We start from the raw sequence: 24,208 nt of genomic DNA, 5'->3' as shown, positions 1-24,208 counted from the left end.
AAACTGAAAGCTGCAAGTTATATAGACAAGAACATGATAACAGTATAAAGAATTGACTTTATCAAGTTCTTGACAGTTTTTGATCAAGTTTGCAGTTGCCATGGGATAATTGAGCAAGCTAAAGCGGCTCAATCATTCCATGATAATTGCATTCAAAGCCATTGATCCAAATTGGCATCATAGTTCAGAACTTATTGAAAGGCTCTCCGTCCAAAGATGTGAGCATTTTGATATAGCTTTGACTATGATGGATCGACATGGAATATGCACAGTTATAAAATAGCAGAAGTTCTCCTCTATCCAAAGATGTGGACAGCTTTTGTTCAAGGAATTATATAACTGTTTGTATTTCAGTGTCAATGGACGTACTTACACTTTCTATCCAAAGATGTGAGTTAAGTATGTTTAAGCTAAAGTTTTGGGGAAATTATTTAAGGTATTAATGTTTTAAAACCTGTACAGTCAATCACAATTCAATCCAGACCCTCACTGGCTCCAACTACAAGAAATGGAGAGAAGATCTAGAAATAACTCTTGGCTTATTGGACTATGGAATGGTTCTAACTGAGGAAGCACCAGCCACACCAGCAGCTGATGCATCTGTCGAAACTAGGACCAAGTTTGCAAAATGGACTAAGGCTAACAAAATGGCAATCTTAATCATGAGGAGATCAATTTCAGAGGAAGTAAAGGGCAGCATCACAGAGTCTGAAAATGCAAAGACATTTATTGAGGCAATAGCAGAGAATTCCCAAGGGTCCAAAAAGGCTGAGATAGGTACACTAATGAGCAAACTCACAGATTTGAAGTATAATGGAGAAGGATGCATAAGGACTCATATTCTGAACATGGTTGACATTGGAAACAAACTGAAAGCTCTGAAAGTTACAGTAGATGAAGCCATGATGGTGCACTTTGCTCTTAACTCTCTTCCTAGCATTTATAGGCATTTGAAAACTACTTATATTGCTCAAAAGGAAACATGGACAGTGGCTGATCTAATAGGAATATGTGTGCAGGAAGAGCAAAGCATTAGAAATGATAATGCAAAGGAACATGTGAATCTGGTGCAGGATTTTAAAGGCAAGCCAAAGGAAGGATATAAATCCAAATATGCAGACAAGAAACAGAAAAGGATGAAACTACCAAAGGGACAGGTCCAGTAGGTCTGAAATGTTTTTTCTGCAAAAAGTTTGGTCACATGAAGAGGGATTGTAGAAGGTACAAACGTTGGTTGGACAAGCAAAAGGCTAAAGGTAAGAAAAACTCAGTTTCTGTGGTTTATGAATCAAATTCACTTGAAATTTTATCCAATACATGGTGGTTAGACAGTGGTGCAACGGTTCATGTAACAAATTCTTTGCAGGGGTTCAAAACAAAGAGAGTGCCAAACAAGGATGACTTGAAGGTGTTCGTGGGAAATGGAGAAAGAGTTAAAGTGATTACAATTTTATTTTGGTTTTGTTAACTAGTTTATCTAGACAGTTTTGATTCAGTTATGTTAATGTTTTGAAGTTTTCTATTACTTGCATATACTGTTTCGTTAAATGACAAATAGACTAAAGCCAAACTGTAATTGTGCTAGCAATTGTTCACAGTTTGAATATATGAATGAGTCATTGAATGATTTTGTTTTAAAGACCTTGGCAGTCATTAAGGGTGAGCTAAACCAGTTATGATTGATCACACTCGACAGTATAATCATAACTGTTTTCAATCTTAATCCAGTTGGAAGCCTTATGTGTTTTTGCTAGTTCATATGTGTGGTTGTAAAAGTCTTAGATGTTATATATCTAAGGAGCTTCGACAGTCCCTTGTGAACTATCAATCATGACAGTGGCTTGATAAAGGAATAAAGATAAGAGTAGATTTTCACATGGCCATTAAATGATGACAATGAGCTTGGATCGATTATTTGATCAAGTGGGAGAATGTAAGATGGTTTACTGTCTTAAACCACAGAAGTGATCTTCTAATCGAATAAGGTTTCCTAAGAACTCATGGTTTATCAGAAAATCTATTCCTATCAGATATGGCAGCCTAAGATAAGTGTTCTAGATATACACAGGCTTAAGGATTCCTACTTTGATTAGGATTAAGATTACCTAATCCTATAAGCATTAAGGTTATCTCTAGGAGGTTCTTGATGGGCAAAACTCCTAGAGATATGCATATAAATAGGAGGCTCCTTCTAGAGCCGAGACACACACAAAACCCAAGCATACAGATATTCACCCCATCAGAATTATTGCTGCAAGAGTTCTCGGCTTCTAGGAGAAAGTCTCTGTTTCTCAAGTTCAGTTTTGATCTTCATCTTGTTCAACATGTCTGATACAGGTTAGTGTTTTACATGTTATATCTATTTAGACTTACATCCTTTTGCAAGAAAATTTGAAGTTTTAGACATAAAAAGCAGCAAAAAAATTAATGTTGGGGTTTAAGGTTAACTGTGAGCAATTCATGTTACAAGATTTTCTCATCTATTATATACTTACTTTTGGAGGACCTAAATTCTGAAATGACCTATTCTCCAATAATTGAGATAATTTTTCCCTTGCTCCAAGTAAAACAACAATTTCCCAACCTCAAACAAGATTGTATCATCTATAATATACTTTTGGAGGATCCACTTGTTTGGTTTGTGGATTGAGTTTTTTAGGAATGAAATTCACATGTCTAATCTCACGAGATGAGAATGGAGGATGTTCATTCCATGTTTGGGAACATTTCAAAATGAGTACTAGGAAATGTCAGTTTCTCCTTTTTCCATGTTTGGTTTGTAAAGTATTAGGAATGAAAAGTTGTTCAGTTTCTTTATTTTTTTATTATTAAAAGTTATTAATATAAATAGGTTTTTAAGGGGTCAAAAGTGGTATTTAAAAACTATAACATGGGTAAGTTAGTTTTTTAAAAAATACATTAAATGCTTTCCCAAGTTGGGGTGGGTGGGGGGTGGGGGAGGTTTCCCAATGTGAGCCAAGGGTGTGAAATTCCCTCTACATGGGTAGTTCATACCCATGAGTTAGGTATTGCATTCCCAAGAATGCATTTACCAAATAGGAGCGTCAGTGGGGTATAGCTCAGTTGGTTGAGCTTAGGCTTGGGCATGGGTCAGTTCGAAATGGTAGAGCTCTGTCGTTAACTATACATAAGTTTTTGGTAGGCTAATTTCTCTTCCGTTAACCGAATATTATGACCTTTAACTGTTTGGATCGGTTAACTGTATGTTCAATTCTGGTTGGTTCGGTAGGCCGATAGTACCGTTTGACAAAAAACCTATTAATTACATAATAAAAATTCAATTTATAATCATTTCACATAACATAAGTTCTTGAACAAATACTCCAAATTATCCATGTAAACGATAAAAAAAAAAAAACAAAAGTCTAATTCATCTAAGTACGAAATCAAAGAAATCAATTTTAAAATTACAAACGAACATGAAAAAATACCTAATCAAATAACAAATAATGTTACAAAACAAGACCGGCCGGCCCAACACGGCATGAGCCGAATCCATTTAAAGGAGGCACAACACGGCACCAACACGAATATTAGTGGGCCATGCTTGGCATGGCACGAAAGCTTCGGTCAAGCTAGGATAAAAAAAATGAGGTCTAATAGATCGGGCCGGCCCATGGCCCGATCTTGCTTCAAGCATGGCCTGTTTTAATCTCTTCTTTATATTGTATATTGTGTTTTGTGTAAACAAGATGTAGCCTTTTTCTTTATTGCAGCTAAGCCAACTATCTTACTCATTTCCCCACATTTTTATCTGCTGCCAAACACTATATATGTAGTTATTTTAGTATATCATTATACAAAGATCATAACACAAGGTTAAATTTTAACCCCTTTTTTTATTTTTTATTTTATAAGATGCTAGTATGCGTCCTTTTTGGTTCTTCCTCCCCTGGTTTGCCGGTTTGCTGCTTAATGAAACCAAATGCTTGTTTATTCGTTTTTTTTTTTTTTCCAGGAAAGGCTGTATCACAGGCTCTATAGGGCTAATCTTGGGTAAATATTGAATTTCATGAACTTTTTAGGTGGTGGTGATGATGAACAATTGTAGATTTGGAGTGCATTAGTATAAATAATGGTGATATATGTTGTGGGCTACTTTCACGAATTGTCTTGTTGGGTTTTCTAAACAAAGCTTTTGTTTTATTAAGTGCTACTTCGCAATAAACTTGTTATTCGAATTTTGAATTGTTCTCAAATTTTCTTAGTCTGCAATTTTTTTTACCTTTTTTAAAATTCGACCAGAGATACATTGGCTTCCAAAATGAAAAGGGAGAATTTCAAATTAAATGGGCTGGTTCTTGGGCCCGAATACGGCCCGTTTCAAAATGGGCTTGGATTTTGAGCCGAGCTGGGATCAATAATTTTACTAAATGGGCCATCACAACCCTACCCGATAAATTAAATTGATCGGCCAGACCTGGCACGAGTTTAAATGGGCCGACCCAACCCGTTTGACACCTCTATTGGGGAGGGTTACATATCTACTGCTCGTCCTTAGGGGATTACTTAGTGGGTATGACTGAATGAGAAATAAAAGAGGCATTTGATTTTAGGGTTCAAGGTGTCATGTTGTAGTGTTATGCAACCTAGGATAAGCTTCATATCCAATAAGTTGACACATGTATTAATATTTAAATAATAAGATAATAAATATCGATTCGATATGGATATCCATCGGGTTAGAGATATTGTTACCCGGTCCTTTGACCAAACTTTTCAGTATAAATTGGATCGGAAAAATTAAAAATATCGTTTAACCAAACCAAACCGTCAGTTCAGTACTATCGATACACAGATTTTCGAATGAGATGCCCAAACCCCTAGTTGAGCTCTTCCACCTCCACCCATGTGGGCAAAGGTTTGAAATCCCCAGGCACCAAATGAATATTTGTGTCAACCGCCCACCCCCAATCCCTTGTACTATAAAAGCCAAATATAGGAATGAAATTTCATACCCATTCTCAAACTCCTAAATCTGAAGCTAAACGGTGGAAAGAAAATTACCCAAAGGCTGGCTAAGATTGAATGGGCCTAGTATAACTAGGGCCGGAGCCCAACGGAACAACCTAAAGCCCAATGGAACAGATGAATTAATGATGGGGCTAAGACCACTGGAACCAAAACGACGTCGTTCAACCTCTCCTCTCGTGCTTGCCATTTTAGGCGCACATCAAATTCGCGCACTGTAAAAAGCAGACAGGTGGGTGAGTCTCCCACTCGTGACTCACCTCGCGACCTCTCTCATTCCCAATTAACCGTCGTCGTCTTCTTCCTTATTACCTTCCACAGCTTTCACAATCCCTTCCTCCCCCCCCCCCCCCCCCCCCCCTCCTCTCTCTCTCTCTCTCTTTCTGTAAAACCCTAATTCTGTTCCAAATCAAATCCAATTATTCGATTTCTCAACGCAAATCGAAATAATCCATCACTCCGCCGCCTCAATCGGATCCAATTCAAGCGCATCTGACCGGGAATTTGGGTTTCACCACGGCTCCGATCCAATTTCGAGTGTATCGTTGATCCGAGGGCAGACCCTACAGGGCTTTCATTGGGATTCTGTTGGATCAGATCCGTTTGGAGCTAAATTTGAGGAATTGGGGGCTATGGATTCGAGTCGAAGAGCTGTGGAGTCGTACTGGAGGTCTCGAATGATCGATGCGGCCACTTCGGACGAAGACAAGGTCGCGCCGGTTTACAAATTGGAAGAGATTTGTCAGCTTTTGAGATCCTCACATGTCAGTATTGTCAAGGAGGTTTCTGAGTTTGTGTTCAAGCGTCTGGAGAATAAAAGTCCAATTGTTATACAGAAGGTATCAAAATTCTTCTTCTTTTGGCGAATCAGATTTTTTATTCTATAGTATTATGTTTTATTCTGAGGTTTTGTGCTAGTTTAATGGAATGTCTGGTAATTTTCTCCTCTGGTTATGAGGTTGTGTGGGTAAAAGAAAAGAATTTTCTGGGTTTGATGGGTATTGGGAAATTCCAAGAGCTTATGTCTGCTGTGATGGATAATAGACTTGATGAATGTCAGGTTTCTTGCAAATTTTCACCATTATGCTCAAATTTTCTGCAGGCTCTGAGGTTAATAAAATATTCTGTGGGAAAGTCTGGTGTGGAGTTCAGGAGGGAAATGCAACGAAATTCAGTGGCAGTGCGCCAGTTATTTCACTATAAGGGACAGCCGGATCCTTTGAAAGGAGATGCCCTTAATAAGGCTGTGCGGGACACTGCTCAAGAGGCTATTTCTGCTATATTTTCAGAGGAAAGTAATGCAGCACCAGCCGATGATCTTAACAGACGAATACAAGGTTTTGGGAATACAAACTTTGAAATGTCATCAGAAGAAAAGAAATCTTTTCTTAGTGAGGTAGTTGGTATTGGAAGTGCATCTATCAAGCAGGGACTTAGTAGTTTCACCCAAAATCACTCATTTAAAAATAATGAAAATGGAAACTATAAGAGTCCAAATCTTCATAGATCGTTGACCATTGAAAGTGAGCCGACAGATCGATATGAACCTGCTCAATATCGCAATGAGACTCAAAGTAGTTTTGGGTCTTCAAAGAGTGTGGCTAGTGGACCCTGGAATGAGGATAGATTAACCAAGACTGAAGTAACCGATGGAGATTCTAGCTCAAATTACAGAGAAAGTAAGACCCGGGAGGAGAGGTTGTTGGAGACCATTGTGACTCCAGGTGGTGTACGATTACAACCCACTCGGGATGCCATTCAGATTTTCCTTACTGAGGCGAAAAAGTTGGATGCCATAGCTTTAAGTCATGCCCTCGATACAAAGCTCCAATCTCCATTGTGGCAGGCATGCTCTTTGTACTTATGTATTAGGCCATAATTCTTCCACATGCTTGCATGCACAAAATTGCCAAATAATTGAAGATTCTTATAGTGACTTCTGAATTTTATCTATTTGTGATTTTTTTTCATGCACAACAATTTTATTAAAGACACACAAATTGTCCATATTTGATTTTATTATCCCTGAAATAAGATTGAATTGTTGACTTACAATTGTTCAGAAAAAGTGGGTGGATTTTTGCTGTACTTATGGATCTATTTATTTTTACAAACCTTTTTTTAATGTGATTTTGTGTTTGTTAGGTACGCATGAAAGCGATTTGTGTTCTTGAATCAATTTTGAGGAGAAAGGATGATGAGCATTTTTCAATTGTAGAATCATATTTTATTGACAACAAAGATCTTGTAGTCAGATGCTCCGACTCTCCTCAGGCTTCTTTGAGGGAAAAGGCTAACAAGGTATTCATTTAGTTCCTCATAAATATATATCTTCCATATTCTGATTTCTCAAAATAATGTATATTAGTGATAGATAGACCAAAAAATAGTTTCATGTATAATCTGTTTGCTTAATCATCACTTCAACTCTTCCCGTCATTTAGGTGGTCGCTGCAGCTCAAATGTAGAATTGATTGTAAATGTAACTAGAACTTGGGAACTCCAATTCTTTGCCATAGGCTCAAGGGATTTTTACTTTTTGTGGTGATAAAAGAAGTGGGCATTGTTTAATGGTTGAGCTACCTTGAATATTTCATATTGAACAAAGAATTAAAAGAGAAATAACAAAAGTAAATGGTATGTTGTCTTAATAGTTTTTAAATTTTTCATGAATAAACGGTAATATGTTCTTTCATAATTTTATCATGTTTGATGTAATTTCACTTCACTCTGCATGTAGAGAGGAATTTGTACTTGCCCATTGTGACTTTTCCAGATTTAATTCTTCGTATTCTTATAACATATTCTGAATATATATTTCTTGAGGAATTTGTGCTCAATGATATGATAAATGTGTAAGTTCTTGGAAAGGTTATTTGCAATTTTACAGTTTGGATATATACATGTATATGCATATATATACTTATATATTTGTTTATTTATTTATTTATGTGTATGTGTGTTTGTTTTTCCTTGAGAAGATGCATTAGATCATGCAGTTAAATGAACAATGTTCTTTTAATGAGTAGGTTTTAAGCCTCTTGGGTGGAGAACAAATAGGCAGTGTGGCCAGTAATTCAGAACAGCCTGTGAAGGCTCAGGCTGCTACTTCTGTTCAGATGCCTGACCTGATAGACACTGGTGATCTAGATGATTACCATGGGACAGATGCCACAACTGACAACCTAAGTGATCAAGTCATAACAAACTTAACAGCACCACCACCCCCACTAATTGATGATTTATTTGGAGAGGGCGCAGGGAATGTTGTAAGCACCAGTGAACCAAAAAATGAGGATGACCCTTTTGCAGATGTTTCATTTCACACTAATGACAGTACAGAACAAGCAGATGATCTCTTCTCTGGGCTTACTGTTGATAATAAACGAGATGCTCACGAGACTGCCTTGGCTGAAAAGAAAAGTGCAGCTGAAATGTTTGACATTTTCGGGCCCAATTCTGAACTTCCGCAGGTGCAAGATCATAAAAATGATTTTAACAATTTAATGGCTGGTTTATCCATTGATAAGAATGTCTCTAAGATGGAGCAGAAAGGAACCTCTTCTGGACAACTATCTGAAACTCTTTTATCAGATTCAAGTAGTCATCCCAGCCATCAGGCCTCCAGCGATGCTTGGAATGGCATTCTTAATTCTCAAACAGCACGGACGATTGATAATGCAGTGTTTCCTCCAGGTGCTACGCCTTACAATGTAACTCCTGGAATTATGTTCAATCCAGCCTTTTCTTCTCAGCCAATAAATTATGGTGCCATGGGAAGTCTCCTTGCTCAGCAGCAACTCTTAGCGACAATGTCTAGCTTTCAACACCTTGGGAACCTCAATGCTCAAAATATGAATTTCAGTCAAGTTGCTGGAACAAATGGAGGATATGCTTCAGCACTACCTGATATATTTCAAGCAAATCATCCAAATCCAGCTCCTACTTCGATTTCGAACAGTGCGAAGAAAGAGGATACCAAAGCGTTTGATTTTATTTCAGTAAGTTTGATTTCTGAAACTGGATGTCTGAATGCAGTTTCTGTGATTATATTTCCTAAATCATGATGTTGCATGGTTACAGATTTTGGAATTATGTTATATGAACTGTTCACCTGTATAGAAAGCATGGATTGTATATTGGAAGGCTGGTACAATAAAGAACTGCATGTGTACTTCTCAAAAGAATAAAAGAAAAATAAAACCTGCATGGATGATGGATTAGATGTCTAGAAAAACCAAGCAAGAAGAATTTCATTGTCTTTTTCATTTGTTTATCTTTCGTTGTTGAGTCCTTTTTCTTATGGATTGTTTTGTAGGATCATATTGCTGCAGCTCGTGATCCAAAGAGGGTAGTTTAATCCTTTGATCTTGTGCTTCAACACTAGGGACCACATTGTACTCTGATGATGATTTCGAAGCAGGTCAATCCCTTTGAACAAAGAAGATCAAATATTTTGTTGTGAAAAAAGGAACATTTGCATATATTGCTGAGATATTTCCATGATAATCCAATGCAAGGTGATAAAGACCAAATAAGCTAGGAACTTGGATGAAAAGAGTAAACATATTTGTGCTCGTTTTTCGTGTTCGAGGTTGAAGAGAGTGAATGTTGTGTAGTTGGCTTTGCTAGTTTTATAATTATGTAATGTAATGCAGGCGAAGATTACAGCCCTCCCTCTTCTTGTAATGAATTTGTAGAGTGCCTTTTTGCCCCCCTATTTTTTTCTCTTTTATTTTTCATTTATAGATTTTTTTGTCTCCTCTCCAAGAGAAATGCTCGTGGTACGTGCATTTGATTATACAAAACAAATAAACAAAACATTACATTGTTGCCTATTATTGTTATGTCTTGCATTTGTTGGAATGACTCAAATTAGAAAGATATAGCCAAAGATTTAACAGGTAGCAAAACTTTAGGTTCGTATAACTTTGCTTATGTTCTGGACATAAACATGCTTAACCCTTCATTTCTTTCTTTTCTTTTCTTTTGTTGTTTTGTTGTTCAAAAGTTCATTTTGTACACCAAAGTTTTTGAGTTGACCAATTGATCCACACCTGGTCGAGAGGCATGAATGCGTCACATTAAACATATTTATTCATTTTTCTGAAACCCCAAAAAAAAAGACATTTATTCATTTGACTATTTACAAACACTGCTAATAACATAACCAGTTTATTCAGAGTCAGGGTGAAGAGAGCAGCACAAGCAATTACTTATGTTATTCTAGAGGATGGATCGTCAAGGTTGCTCCGTGTCCTAACTTCCATCTTCTTGATTCTCTTTAGTTGTTTCACAACATCCAGCCGCTCAGAAGAATATGGAGAAGGGATCTAGATGCAGTAAATGAATGAATGATTAGCCAAAAAAGAGACATTATGGGAAACGCGATTGTAAATTACCGAAAGAATTTTTTATTTTTTATTTTTAAAGAAAAAAAATGGTAAGGTAATGTAAGTTACCAAGCCTGGTATGTACTTCTTGATTGCTGCTAGCATGGCAGCATGACCTACAGCAGATACCTTGCACAAAAGGAAGAAAATCAACTTTTATATGATTGGCTTTTTAGTTGCTTGGATGAAATCTGATTATGTTTGTAATCAAATTCTTGTGTGCAAATATAATGAAGCACGGTTATAAGTACATGAACATAATTACAGAGCATGTGGTAGCTCGAAATACGACTTTGCTAAATGAAACTGTAGAGAAGGCACATACTATCAACAATCAAAACACGCAGTTCATTATTTATAACATGATTGCACTTAGATGAGAAAGATGAACAGAATACAAAAATTTTGAGTCTCTTTATCTTCTTAAAGACGGAACTTTGTACATTAAGCAGAGCTTCAGTATCATTTGGCTCTTACAGCTCCCACAATTAAATAAAGAGCAGCCGTCATTAGGAAAAAAAATTAATCAACTATACAGTTTGAACCTTTCACTAGATAAATATGTATTTTCACCACATAAAATATGGTGAATTTATGGTCGCAATCAATTAGTGTTTTTTTGTTTTTTTGGCAATTCTAAATCATGCATAAAGGTCATTCATAACTAACTACTTCATATCAGTCAATGAAATACAAGGCAACCTTAGGAAAGAAGAGTGTCAAATTAGTACTTACAGGAAGTAGCATTAGAATTGTAACTGGAATGAGTGAAGTTATGTCATTCAGCGTTCTTTTTAGCTTGCTTCTTTCCCTCCTTGTAACCTTGTCGCCACGCAATTGTTTCAGGAGTAGCTCCACGGCAGTCATGATGTCTATGAAAAGCAACTGAGTCCCCATCCATACATCCTTCAAAACAATTCAATATACAGTATTAACATCCACCATAACATACATACATACATACATATTGCTTCACACATCTCTAAGAAGCAGGAGATTATTGGCCTTACAGAGCTTGTCGATACCAACTTGTTGCTATACTTCTTAACTAAATTTCGATGAAGATGTTTTGATTTCATGGCACTGCCCTCCTCCACAGAGTTTATGGTTTCTGTCACCGGTGAGGAAGGATCCTTTCATTAAAGGAAACAAACGGTCACAACAATATAAGAAACAATTAGACTATAGCATACAATGATACAAACCAAGTAGATACCATGCAACTTTCTTTTATGATATATTTCATTTTCCAGGACTAATAAAAAAGCCTCTGGTAACGTTATGGTCATATGTGAAGCTCTTTCATTTTTAATATTTGTATTTAATTTGTTTATTATAATGAATTTTTTTCTAAAAGCAATACCTTTCTCAGTTTAAGCCTGCGTTGAGGCTTATAATTTTGATAATCTTCTGATGTTGTCAAGGTACTTGGCTCTTGTTGTGCTTCCATTGTTACAGATAACTTGGTTGCAACAATAGATCCTACAAATGATGTTGTGCGACGAGCACCAGTTTCTGTAATCTTTAACAACTCGCTGCTTGAAAAAATAAAAATAAAAATCCGAACAAGCACATTTATCTCCTTCCTCCATGGTAGTGCTGATTCAGTAGCAGGGAATTAAAGTGTAACAATCCACCAGAGAAATAGTACCTTGATTTATCATAAGCAGCCCAGTAGTCTTCCAAACATATAGTTAGCAAGCTCTGACTGAAAAAGGTTAATGATATTCCTATCTTAAAAACTGATTGGCCTGTAGTAAATAGAAAAGATTTAAAACAAACCTAAACAATGAAAGATGGGAATGTTTTACCTGTGGAGCAAGAAGTCTAGCAAATCAGTGTCTAAGGATTGTTGAGTTGAACGACTGAAGTGAGCAAATCCGGAGAAAACATCATAGCATACAGTAAACACAGCAGATAGAGCAATCTCTTTCTCTGCCTGGATGGCATGTAGTTTGCTTTTTCGTCTCTCTTGACTTCTTTTCGGAGGGCATGCAGCGTAAAAATCAAGCCATCCAATTTCATCAGTCACCAACTGTAATGATAAATTTTCAGATTTGCATGATTTGCATTTTACACTTGCAACAGAAGCATAATAGAGACGAACCTCCATGAAGTGTTGATACACTGCTACGGAAGAAAACTCCGGGCGAATGAAAAGGCTACCACACTCCAAGTAGCTGCAGGCAAACCATTCAACCTCTTATGTTCTCAGTACTTTTGGATTAAATCATTTAATGTGAAGTCGTTTACCAAAGGAAGTCCTGAACCAGCTCATCAAGATCCTTTATGCCCATTCTTGACAAGAATAATCTAGTCCTTCTCCCAAGATATGCAAAAAGTCCTAAAGTAGCCAAAGTATCTGCTTCAACCTGTTAAAACTTTATAAATAAGAGCAATAATTAGATGTTTGAGATATGAGCTGAAGATTCTAAACATATAAAAATAAACACAGCCAAAACAATTGATTAATGCTTCTGACTCTAGAATCTGAGAAAGATAATTTAATGAATCATAAAGTTGACCTTGTCATGAAAATTCTCCTTGCCTGGGATCACACTTTCTTTATGGAATGCTGTTGAGAGTTTTTCATGAGCCAACCCAATCCAAAATTCTACCTCTTCACTTTTGTTGCTCAGCAGAACTTTTCTACCAAAATGGGACAAGAAATCCATTTCAAATCCTGCCTCGGTAGCTAAGTTATGTAATCTTTCCACTGACACAAGGCTGTGTGAGAGATCCATGAGATCTACCATTACATCCTCAATTGAAAATGCAAAAAAAGGGCACTTAACCCGGCCATAACCCAATTTAGCCACTGCTGCACAGCAGCCTATAGCCACAACCATCCCTGCAACACCACTGAAGATTTCTTTGTTTAGGCTATATACTTAATTCCAGAATAACAGGTTAATGTCACTGCATATGCATAAAATGCACAGGATTCAAATCGTATATTAAAGCACAGATGTTGATTGTTGAAGAAAATGATAACACAAGATGTTACAAATATTAGGCTAGAAGCACAAAATTATTTGGGCAAACCTTCCTGCATATTCCATAGACCACTTCCTCAACAAGGGAATGAAGAATCCTGCAATACGTGGTAGTTCCACCACTCTAAACCATTCTACTAATTCTGAGTGCCTTGTGTTTAATTGACTCTCGATGTATTCACCAACCACATCAATCTTTGGGGTCAAGCTGAAACAGATAAAGGAACAAAAGAACAGTCTTTCTGGGCACTCATGTCATCAATATTTGCATGCAAGGTGGAAAAGGGCAAAGTAATACTCAGCAGAAAATAGACACATTAAGAAAAGTATAGACATTCAATCTGACTCATTGACATACAAAATTAAGCTCTTAAGGTTTACAAAGTTATAAAGTTAAATATCAAGTAAAGGTAGAAGCAGGCTTAAGCTGTTGATTGTTAAAGTTGACCGCTAAAGATAATTTGTCAGTTAAGGCATTATAACCACCACGACCAAAGTCAATCTAACATTGCTAAGATTTTTACAAAAAACATACATACATATCACTAACTGGCGAAGAGTCACTGTAATGACGTTCACTGGAAAGCAAAATTTCTACTTCAATTGCTGTTTTTAACAAAGCATAAACTGCAACCTGCACAGCCATGGTAGTCAATTTCAGAATTTCATTAATACCAACTAGTAACATAACAAGGATTTCATGTCAACTTAAGAAATTTTACCATAAAGCTTGCTCAAGTTAGTAACCAAAATAAAATAAAAAGATATGCAGAGACATGCAAACCATACATCTCAAATATTTACATCATATTTGAGACACTAATGATGTTAACACAATTCAATAGTGAAAACAATTTGTTCTATAGGCATTATAAGATGTTCATCACATACTTTGTGGTGAACAAAAATATATGTTATACCTGATAAGAAATCCGTTTATGCCATTCATGTACATCCTTCCCAGACCATGCCATTGCAAGCTCTTGACCACTTCCTGGCAATTCAAGTGACTTAACTGCAAGGGAGAAGCTCCCTGCAGATTCATGCAATACCCATTCAAGGCAATTGACCCGATTAAATTCGATTTCATGATTATGAGTTTTAGCCACTGGGGAACCATTCTCACAGCTTGTTTGACCAGAATAAGCTGTACAAGCTGTCGATGATGACGTCCAAGATGAATACCACCTTGATGAATTGTAGCATCTAACCAATAAGCCAAGTAAGTGATTCTTCTTTGAAAAGCCATAGTTTCCTTGTTCCTTTGTACTGCACCTTGAAGGGTCATGCACATTAGGTATACTCTTTTGTCTGTTTTCTGATCTTATAGATCTTCTGTCTCAAAAAGAGAAGGTGCTGTCAAATTTATCATTCAAGTAGTTTCACAATAAACTAAATGCTACTACTTAGTTTATGGCATTTAGTCTTCTTCTTCTCTGATTTCTCTTGTATTCGACATATGAAAAGAACTGAAATTAAAACGAAACTTATCTAAACTTTATGGAACTTGGTTTTTGATAAATAGCCAAACAGGAAAGCCAAATCAGAATCCTTTCTTTCTCATATTTGTTGCAACAACAAAATTACCATTTGAGTCACTCAGACGATTTTGCTCCTTAAAAGTAGCAATCATAAAATCAATTCCTCAAGATATAACTGAGTCAAGTCAAATGGCAAAAATCTGACAAATGTGAAGAACAAAAACAAAAAGGCTTGATAGAGCCAGGGAATACGGTTGTCTACTCATATAGATTGTCTTAAGTTTCAGTGGACCAATACTGAACAATCACTCTTTTTCATTGAGCCAATATTTTTTTTTTAATTCAAAAGCAACTTGAAGTAAGTTAGAAAAGAAACATCAAAACCCCATTTTCATACAGATCTAGATATCAATTCAACTAACAGAAGCTGACATACAACTAGTCGAAATTATGAGCCATCAACAACCCTCATAACCAAATTTCCAATTGGACCCAGATAACATAATTTTAAAAATAATAAAACCCACTAAGATAAAGCATGAAAAATACCATTTTAACTGATAGGGTCCAAATATGTACTGTGCATCTGGGTGCAGAGACAGAGATAAAGAGAGAACTTACGAGTGGTAAAAGAGGTGAGGTTTTAGCGTAGACAAATGGAGAGCCATGGAAAACCCAAACAGAGAAAAGGGAAGCAAAAGTTATCCATGTAATGTCAGTTATAAAAGGAGAGGCTTTCAGCGTGGCCATCGAGGGGCAGAGAGAGAGAGAGAGAGAGTGCAGAAGCTCCAATGAATATTTTATGTTCTCTGTCCTAGAGGTTATCTCCCGCCAGCCGTTCTGTTTTTGCAGTTTTTGGACTGTTGTTTATAATTCGGGTGAAAACATTGAGACCCAATTTAATGCATGAGCATGATGACGAGTTTATTGTCTGTTCTGCTCCATTTGGTGTTTTTTCCCTTTTGGGTCAGCTGCTTCAGATTCAGAGACAGGTTCTGCAGAAGCTCACTAATCTTATCAGTGGGAGTTTCTTACAAATAATCCTTCTACCATGAAATTTAAAATTTGAAGCTTAAGAAAAAGAACATCATCTTTCAACCTGATAAGATCCCATTTAAAGTCTACATTATTTAAAATTTAAATTTAATTCAACTTAACAAAATTAGTTTTATTGGCTTCTATAAGTATAAGTCTAATACAAGTAAATCATTGACATTTTTGAAAGAAACACTAAATTTTAGATTCCTTTACAAATAATAACATGACAACACTATCAGTGGGGAAAGTCCCCAACAGATGAACAATCAGCCAGCCCTTTCAGTAAAGCTTTCCCAACTACTGTGGTCTTCCAACTAATCATCTAACTCAATTACCAATCCTCTCAGTAACCCTCTCTCCAGAAGCTTCCAAGTTACTTTCCTTAACAAACCCAAGTTCTGACATGTCTTGTTTGGCCATCAAGTTCCTGCAAGAAGCATATCAAAGGTCATTGGTATGTATTCACAACAAACCCCTGTCATAAAGAAAAAAATAATCTGAGAAATGAGGATTCAGTATCTATGACATAAATGAAAGAAAAGGATAAGTGAATAATATTTCTGCGAAACCAAAATTACCAGAAAATTGCTTTCCTAATGCTTTATTGAAGACCTTCATCACATATAGAGCTCCGCAAAGAGTTTTAGTGAATTAGGAGAACTAAATATGTAGGATTCAAATTTATGGTTACTCAAAATACAAATTCTTTTATTGTTTGAGATGACTCAATTTCATCTTGGATGGCGTGGATTTGCATTCATGAGCAAACCTTTAACAGCATTTTGACACAAGCCTAACACCAGAAACGGGGGAGAAGACATAACAAGCTCTTCTGCAGACTGTAAGTAGACGGAGTTCTGTACAAGCAAATAAAATGTCTAACAGAAAGAACGCAAGCATTGAAACCAGTCAAAGGAAGTTAGTACTTTAAACTACTTTCGCCCAACAGTATCTGTGTGAAACTTACCTGTCTATATATTATAAGCTTTCAAGACTGTACAGTTGTTAATTGTTTTAATTTTTGAATAATAGCCAGAAGAATGTCACAATCTTAGCACACCCTATATTTATATAAGTCCACTAGTACAACGTGTTTTATAAACACCAAAAACTCACTTTTCCATGCGGCACTCCAGGTACTTTTTCGAGAAGAGCCTACATTTTTCAGATTGGTGGCCCGAAGTTTTGAGACAACTGAGGTATTCTTTTTTGTCCTGAAACAAATCCAAGAAACTAAGCCCTTCAAAAAAATAACAAAACAAAACAAAAAAAAACCCAAATAATCGAAATTGTCACAGCTAACCCACTCCAACATATAAAACTTTTCAAAAGCTTGTTTCTTCTACAGAGGAAACAAAATTAAAAAACATGATAATGTTCATTAATGGATCACGTAACATTACCAGGTCACACAAATGCATATGATCCAAAGGGAAGACACCTTTCTCTGGAGGAACTGGGCTCAGTCCCCTATTACCACCAAAGGCACCACCTACAAGAAATAATAACACTTTTAAACAAAAACGAGAGATATGCACTACTGCAAGGATGAAAGTGCCAATTTCGTGGTTCGGCCTGATCCAGATTTTTCATCTTTGTATACAAATAACACTCAAGATCATGCAGGCTAAATGTAGATTCTAACATAGCAAGAGAACCGTATTCACAAGGCTCACCAGGTCTTTTATCATAGGCAATGCAAGAGCTACAACTATCAAATCATGGCACAATAACTAGTAGCGTTATGAGTCTTTTAGGTATATACTCCACTCCTCCACCGCTATTTTATTGTCACTCGACCACTTCTAATTCTTTATAGTCAGTTTTTGGAGGTCCTATAAACAACTTCATACCTAAAATGCTAACAAAGTAACAAAATTTGAGCTGGGTAACATGCCTCTTTTCAGTTTTAGGCAATAAGCAGCTGAGGTTCAGTCCCACCAAAAGAATGGAAGAAGTTTGTATTAGAAGACTAGAGTCCCTGAAAGTAACTAACAGGAGTTTCTTCACCAGCATCATTGAAGGCTGGAATCCAATATAAAAATACAAGATATGGCCCTAAATTTTTTGCATAACCCAAAGGGGCAATCAGGAAACACATAAAGTTCCAAATAAACCATTAAAGAGGCAAGTACCCATTTTGCATTCACAAAAGTTCCAACAAATTTCCATTAAAAATCATATCTTCCAGCTAAAACTCATGCAACCAAAATCAAATCTTCCACCAGGATATTTCATTATCTTTCATTCCTTAGTCTAAGAATAGCCAATACATAAAGACCTCCCAGAGGACCCTTTTTACTATATTCCTTGCAAAATCCAATAAACCCGAAAAAGGTGGAGTTCCTGGAACTATTTTACTGACTATAATGAATATATATATGGAGAGAGAGAGAGAGAGAGTACCTGCACTCATTGTGAAAGCTAAGGCTGAGGAACTTCAGTATTTCCTGTTGCGTCGCAAAGAGATGTCACGCAATTCAAGATGGGTTTTGAATCATATTTATTTAAAGCCACACCCAATTCACCAGTCTCCTCCTCCTACCTCTCTCTTTGGTCTCTCTGCTCTGCGTGAGTCTGCGAGAGAGATTTAACAGAGCCGCCAAGGTACAGAAAGAGGACGGCAAGTCGTCTCTTGCCGTTCCTAAAACCAAAAAGAACGAGTCGTTTTGGGAACTGCTGACTGTCGTTTATTTGAGGGACTTCTTCTTTTCCCTCTCTTTTTGGTCGATTTATTGGACTGAGGAATGAAATAGATAGCAACACTATCTATAAATACCTATATATAAATAAAAATATATTATTTTTTAAATACAAAATAATTTACAAGGATGTGGAAGAGTATGACCTATATTAGCTAATTGATTAGCTACATGTTGTTCAAGGAGAAGAAACAGAATATCGTGAATAATTGAAGTTACATTTTAACGAGTAATACTTTGATTCTTCAAAATCTGAATGCGTCCCTCAATTTCCACTTTTTGAAAATGAAGATGAGTAGCGCGAAAAGAGCAGTACCTTGAGAATTACAAATAACAAAATGTGGAGCAAGCTAGTGAGGTATAGCTAAGTTGGTTGAGTTCTTCCACTCCCATCCATGTTGACAGAAGTTTGAAACCCCCTGACATCCAATCAATATTTGCTTGTACTAAAACAAAAACATAAAAAAGAACCAAAAACAAAACGTGGAGGGAGAGATACCAATGGCAAATCAATAGACTTTAATAAAAGGGGAAAGAAGATACAATTCGTTTTCTAACTTTTGGCCGATTTGTACAATTTGATTCGTTGGTTGTATTTATTTACAAGTATAGATGGGCTGCTGCCTTGTGAATGAACATTTCACAACTCACAAGCCCTTGCAATCAGACTTCTCTACACAGGGGAATTGCGTTGGACTAGAAACTTGAGGAAAATGTGCCGTTGGCTTGTCTCATGAACAAAGTAGCTAAGCTAGCCACAGGAAGATGTTTGAACTACTGTATCAGTTACTTTGCTTTGCTCCATGCGTGCATGTGAAGCGGTTTGACATCGGTAGTTGAATTTTTGAAGTGCTACACTGGCTGCCCTTGGCTTTGACAAGATTTTCCGGCTGCGGTCGGCCTATATGCATGTGGATGCTGAATTATTACCAAGACAGAATCCTTGGAGCTTTCATCAGAGGAAGGTGTAGTTGGCTGCAAAGGTTCAAACACTTTTTTTCATTAAATGATTTAATCAATCAATAACACTTATTTAATGCAGAAAGTATATGTTCAAACGAGACTGCGAGGGGATGAAAAAATTCAGGTTCCCATAAAACTGAGGCCCTTGTAAGAACCAGCCAACATCAGTCATGCAAAATTAGTTCCATGAATAGGAAGTCCACAGCGAGTTGATTATGAAACACTCTGACATATATGACTACATAGAGAGTAGAAAAGATGCACACTAATTCATGTTCCTATTGCTTACCACTCCAATGTGCCATTCATGCTTCGTGAAATCTCTGAAAGTTTCTGCATCCATTTCCTGCAGTGCCATGACTTAGGATTGTCAGAAAAAGAAGAGGAATAAATTATGGAATTCTATTTCAACTTCTTCGTTACTTGCTTCCTTACTTATTGGATTCTAATTTTGAATCATAGGTATCAAAGCATGCCATACTCTTTAGAAAAATCGGTATGCAAATGTTTGACACAAAATCTTCTACTTTAATGTTCTCAGCGCATACAAAGTTTGAAAATAACTTACAATGCTATAAATTGGAGGCACCACTAGTTCTCCTTTAGATTTTAAAGTTGGCATAACAGAGAATCGTGGTGCCAAGTCCCTTGACCTAAAAGTCCACCTGCAAGAGACAGTCATGTGACCACATCAAAGAGCAGGAATGTGAGCAAACCCTTCTTGCATGCTGAACCTAGCTATTTGATAATGAATTCAAAAGACATCCAGAACTACATTCTTCCTATGAAACGAACATTCACAGAAAGGTAAACATACCCTATGTAAACAAAGATGCAGAACTGAGCCCATTCTCGGACTAGCAAGCGAATCCAATAATTTTCTGACGAGTCATCCATGTTAATGTATATCTGAGAAGCAAAGTGTTAATTGTCTCATCTATTTCTGTATGTATCTTCTAACTGTGTATGTAATTATTATCACTAAAGTCAAGATATCATACCACAGTCTCTGCCATGGCTACTATCTGCATTGCACCTTGGAATTTTCTGTATTGCACATTTATACAGCATATGAGATTCAAATTGTGATATCTTTAAAGGTCAGGATATCTTAGAACCAGAACATAAAACAGCAGTATGCATGTCGAAATGTGACACATACTTGAACATGATGTACTTCATGTAGACTGCATCATGCATTGCATGAACATTCTCATTATCTATAAAACTTAATTGTTCACGCAACACTAACAGATTCTGGGATATGTGGTGGAATATCACGTAGAATGAAATGAAATAGTTAAGCAACAGTAGCACCTGAATCATGACATAGCAGAAAATTAGTACAGGATGGTAAACAATTGGAAACATAAAAGAGAGGTATTAATTCCTGCATTTACCAGTGTAATGCATTAGTTTGTCAAAGAAACTCACAGAGAAATAAGGTACAGAAGCTCTGTATCCAACAAGAGTCAAGTAAAAGACACAGCCAAGGGAAGCAGTAGTGCGCCGCTCAGTTACTGAAAGACGCTCGCACATGATGCAGTAACCATGAGAGATGAGTAAAAAAGACACAAAAGAAGCTGTCTGAAATATCACTCCAGTTACATACACTCCAAATGACATCCATAGAGAGCATATTTGAAGATGAAAGCATGAATACCTGCAAAAGTGACACTTCAAAATTTGGTAAGTGTGACGGAGGAAACAACAGTTGAAAAATCATTACAAAGAAGGCTCCGATGTGCTTACGTCCACACAGATACACATGCGAAAGGCAGCCTTGTCATATAATGCACACAATTTCCTATAGGGCTCTCTAAATTATTGGCCTCATAAATTTGGGCATAAAAATTCTCCCCTCAACAGAGATCTCTGGACTACCACCAAATCTTTTTTGTTTTTGCTTTTTAATTGATAAAGGAAAAAAATATTAGCTTCAAAACAGATGAATTGTTAAGTCCTTTAATTGATTGTTCCAATCCCCCTAAATGGATAAGTGTTCTTCATAAAAGAAACAAAAGAATTACTTTCTGAACCTGCATTCTTTTTTCTTTTTGCGCATTGAATAGAAACTATATTCTATTTCCCCAAGATAATAAGAACATACCAGAAGAGGAATGACAACGTAAGTTGCAAGGCTTTAATTAATGGAACAGATGCAAGCGTCCACTGCAAATTATTCGTCTGCTCTAGTTTAACCACAAAACAAAGCACAACAATTATAGAAAATAAGTAATTGCATCAAAGCCAGCCCAACAAAAGAAAATAAATCAATCAAGTAGAGTATTAACACACACTTGAGCACACTATTTATGAGAATTAAATTTGCCACCCTGTTTGGTTGTCCAGAAATGTAGGCCAAGCAAATAACTTGAATCAAATCAAATATCTACAAAAACATATAAATATATATATATATATATATATATATATATATATATATATATATATATATTCACCGTTTGCTCTTAATTATATACAAAAAATTCCGAGTAATCGAACAGAACAAAAATATTAAACATTTAGAACAGTTACCCGATAGAAAAAGAGAAACACCCATTGTTTGGTTACCTAGAAACTGAGGCGTTGAGGTAAATTTAATGGCTTTCATATACAATGTGAAAAAGAAAAAAAAATTGAAATGTGAATTCTTTAAACAAGACAGAGCACAGCCCAAAACCTTTTCAGATTTTTCTCTTGCAACCCAAATTATACGTTAACATCCTCAACATTACCAGATAAACAACCCAGAAATCAAATTTGGATTAAAATTTCAAAACAAAACAAAAAAAAGTGGAAATGAAGGAAAAAGCGACCTGGAGATGGCGGTTCTTATAGGTGTTGATGGTCCAAGAGCAGGCCGAGACGAACCAGATGGACAAGAAGGCCAAGTAAACCGATGGCAGAGACCGATACGACTCGTCCAGTCCGATACGATACGCTCCGATGCTCTCAAATTCGGTCATTCTGCGAATCGGAAGCTTAATCATAAAAGAAGAAGCTTTAAGCTTCGCTAACAATTTGATTTTTAGTTTTTCCGTTATGTTTTCGCTCTCTGTGGCTTCTGTGCTTTATATATATCCCGTTGGCTCACACCACAAAACGTCATCGTTTTCGTCCATGTATTTTAATACTATTTTTTGGGGGACTATTTAGGGCATTGAAAAGTATTAATTTAATAAAATTTCAAATTACCATCTACTAAGACCATGAAATATGAATGTTTTGAGCTCATTTTGTTTTGTTGAATGAGAAGGATTTATTTTTACTTTTTTGTTTACATACAGGAACGAAAAGAGTTAATTAGAGTCGAATTCTTATCGTGCGTGTGATGATGAATTTAATTTTTATTTGGTTTTTAGGTTCTTTTTGTTGCATGAAATTGGGTTTTTCTTCTTCGGAAAAAATAGCAATTTCCCTACTAATTTTGTTTTTGGATTATTGAACTAAAATGAAGAAGGTTATTAGTGAATGTAAAGAAGATGAGCCAGATTTAAGGAAAATGAAGTTGGTGATCCTCTCATGGTGTGTCATACAACAAACCCACTCCCCTAAAGTCTCCTTATTAGTAGGCCTAATTATTGGGATAAACTAAATCCACCAGAAGTGTATTTTCTTCCCCCATGAAAAATCTTATGTTACTATTTTTAAGGGGTTTGAGGAGATTTTAGAGAAGAGCCTGCACTCTGCATGGTCATCTCTCAAACAAAGGACGTGGAGAGCACTCCTATTCAATATTCCTTTTCGATAGCTGGTAGCATTTCTATGGCCCTTCAAACAAATGGCCGACTATTTTGATTAAACAAAATAAGAAGAAAGAAAAAAAAGCAAAGACATCTATTATTATGCTATGTTGTTCGATTATCAATTCAAAATTTATATTTCAAGACCAGTGGTTCGGATTAACGGTCGAACGATGAAAAATTATTGTCCGAGGAACAAGTGCGCATAACATTTCATGTACAATGAATTAGCATAAGTCATTTATATGGAAAAAATTGATATATTATAAGATAAAATAAATAAAAAGATAGGGTTTCTTGAGGGATGCTCACCAAATCTTCCTGCGGAGGACGCAGGTTTATATAATTATTGGTGCGAGTATATGGCCAACTACTATGCAGGTAGATAGGCAACTCATGTTGACCATTTTGAATGCTTAATTCCAAGTTCCAACTAAGCGGTTTATGAGGAAAATCTGGGTTGCTATGCCTATGCAGCTATGCTATGCTTTGGAATATGAGATTTTAATTTAGTTTGGTCATTTTATGTAAACATTAGGTGAACAAACTCACAAACAAATTTTTTTGTTCTTAATATACAAATTTAAATTATTCCATATGAATATATTACGAGTCATCACTGAAAAACATATTTGCCGATGATCTTAATTAGTTAATCTTATTCCAAAACTTGTCTGTAATACTAATAGTCATGTATGTGGTCCTTCGTCTGGCCTGATATACTCGGCCAAGACCAACACTTAGCCCACTAGGCAAGTGGGCATCTGGGCCGACTCCGAGTCCTCTTTTTCCTTTTTCTTTTTTTCTTTGTTAAGCTTCAGGCTGGTCATTTTACTGCTTCTTTTAAATAAAAAATAAAAAAATAAAGAAAACCATTTGCTACTTCTTTATACATGC

The 24,208-nt window shown here is 36.3% G+C and overlaps 4 protein-coding genes across 5 annotated transcripts; 1 reads left to right on the top strand and 3 right to left on the bottom strand.

The window, feature by feature from the left end:
- The first annotated feature begins 5,208 nt into the window (after window positions 1-5,208).
- LOC110751679 (ENTH/VHS family protein) lies at window positions 5,209-9,833 on the top strand. Its single transcript, XM_021952179.2, has 5 exons — window positions 5,209-5,831; window positions 6,095-6,838; window positions 7,138-7,293; window positions 8,022-8,993; window positions 9,311-9,833. The coding sequence occupies exons 1-5, from the start codon at window positions 5,625-5,627 to the stop codon at window positions 9,350-9,352; spliced, it is 2,121 nt and encodes a 706-aa protein (XP_021807871.1). The 5' UTR covers window positions 5,209-5,624; the 3' UTR covers window positions 9,353-9,833.
- Window positions 9,834-9,946: 113 nt separating this feature from the next.
- Window positions 9,947-15,925, bottom strand: LOC110751677 (uncharacterized). Of its 2 annotated transcripts, XM_021952176.2 has the most exons (14): window positions 15,484-15,925; window positions 14,302-14,716; window positions 13,921-14,015; window positions 13,431-13,589; window positions 12,911-13,247; window positions 12,639-12,757; window positions 12,493-12,565; window positions 12,197-12,420; window positions 12,037-12,093; window positions 11,749-11,923; window positions 11,396-11,518; window positions 11,121-11,291; window positions 10,455-10,514; window positions 9,947-10,325 (listed from the first exon to the last, which is right to left on the bottom strand). In XM_021952176.2, the coding sequence occupies exons 1-14, from the start codon at window positions 15,528-15,530 to the stop codon at window positions 10,209-10,211; spliced, it is 2,172 nt and encodes a 723-aa protein (XP_021807868.2). In that variant the 5' UTR covers window positions 15,531-15,925; the 3' UTR covers window positions 9,947-10,208. The 2 variants fall into 2 exon arrangements, with proteins under 2 accessions (XP_021807868.2, XP_088106259.1); XM_088250133.1 differs by lacking the exons at window positions 13,921-14,015; window positions 15,484-15,925 and having other exon boundaries at window positions 14,302-14,624.
- Window positions 15,926-16,049: 124 nt separating this feature from the next.
- On the bottom strand, window positions 16,050-18,592 carry LOC110751680 (uncharacterized). The gene is made up of 4 exons (XM_021952180.2): window positions 18,307-18,592; window positions 17,304-17,392; window positions 17,017-17,114; window positions 16,050-16,327 (listed from the first exon to the last, which is right to left on the bottom strand). Exons 1-4 carry the CDS (start codon window positions 18,314-18,316, stop codon window positions 16,228-16,230), a joined length of 297 nt encoding a protein of 98 aa, XP_021807872.1. The 5' UTR covers window positions 18,317-18,592; the 3' UTR covers window positions 16,050-16,227.
- A 512-nt stretch (window positions 18,593-19,104) lies between these two features.
- Window positions 19,105-22,625, bottom strand: LOC110751689 (uncharacterized). Its single transcript, XM_021952193.2, has 9 exons — window positions 22,385-22,625; window positions 21,676-21,752; window positions 21,000-21,228; window positions 20,728-20,882; window positions 20,567-20,612; window positions 20,383-20,474; window positions 20,134-20,230; window positions 19,855-19,911; window positions 19,105-19,577 (listed from the first exon to the last, which is right to left on the bottom strand). Exons 1-9 carry the CDS (start codon window positions 22,556-22,558, stop codon window positions 19,455-19,457), a joined length of 1,050 nt encoding a protein of 349 aa, XP_021807885.1. The 5' UTR covers window positions 22,559-22,625; the 3' UTR covers window positions 19,105-19,454.
- Between the last annotated feature and the right edge of the window lie 1,583 nt (window positions 22,626-24,208).

This window comes from Prunus avium, chromosome 3 (assembly GCF_965620075.1).
Source record: "Prunus avium chromosome 3, drPruAviu1.hap1.1, whole genome shotgun sequence".
Classification (NCBI taxonomy): Eukaryota; Viridiplantae; Streptophyta; class Magnoliopsida; order Rosales; family Rosaceae; genus Prunus; species Prunus avium.
This window is presented reverse-complemented; position numbering and strand designations above follow the sequence as displayed.

What these genes read in the sequence shown, in the direction of transcription:
- LOC110751679 (XM_021952179.2), top strand. Translation starts at nt 5,625, where the DNA reads ATGGATTCGAGTCGAAGAGCTGTGGAGTCGTACTGGAGGTCTCGAATG. An exon ending in TCCAATCTCCATTGTGGCAG is followed by an intron (nt 6,839 to 7,137) that starts GCATGCTCTTTG and finishes TGTGTTTGTTAG; the next exon opens with GTACGCATGAAAGCGATTTG. An exon ending in AAGCGTTTGATTTTATTTCA is followed by an intron (nt 8,994 to 9,310) that starts GTAAGTTTGATT and finishes ATTGTTTTGTAG; the next exon opens with GATCATATTGCTGCAGCTCG.
- LOC110751677 (XM_021952176.2), bottom strand. Translation starts at nt 15,530, where the DNA reads ATGGCTCTCCATTTGTCTACGCTAAAACCTCACCTCTTTTACCACTC. An exon ending in AGGAGAATTTTCATGACAAG is followed by an intron (nt 12,758 to 12,910) that starts GTCAACTTTATG and finishes AAGTTTTAACAG; the next exon opens with GTTGAAGCAGATACTTTGGC. An exon ending in GCTGCTTATGATAAATCAAG is followed by an intron (nt 11,924 to 12,036) that starts GTACTATTTCTC and finishes TATTTTTTCAAG; the next exon opens with CAGCGAGTTGTTAAAGATTA.
- LOC110751680 (XM_021952180.2), bottom strand. An exon ending in ATATGCATTTGTGTGACCTG is followed by an intron (nt 17,115 to 17,303) that starts GTAATGTTACGT and finishes GATTTGTTTCAG; the next exon opens with GACAAAAAAGAATACCTCAG. An exon ending in CTGGAGTGCCGCATGGAAAA is followed by an intron (nt 16,328 to 17,016) that starts GTGAGTTTTTGG and finishes TGCTTCTTGCAG; the next exon opens with GAACTTGATGGCCAAACAAG.
- LOC110751689 (XM_021952193.2), bottom strand. Translation starts at nt 22,558, where the DNA reads ATGATTAAGCTTCCGATTCGCAGAATGACCGAATTTGAGAGCATCGGA. An exon ending in CTTCTGTACCTTATTTCTCT is followed by an intron (nt 20,883 to 20,999) that starts GTGAGTTTCTTT and finishes GTCATGATTCAG; the next exon opens with GTGCTACTGTTGCTTAACTA. An exon ending in ATGAATGGCACATTGGAGTG is followed by an intron (nt 19,578 to 19,854) that starts GTAAGCAATAGG and finishes GAACCTTTGCAG; the next exon opens with CCAACTACACCTTCCTCTGA.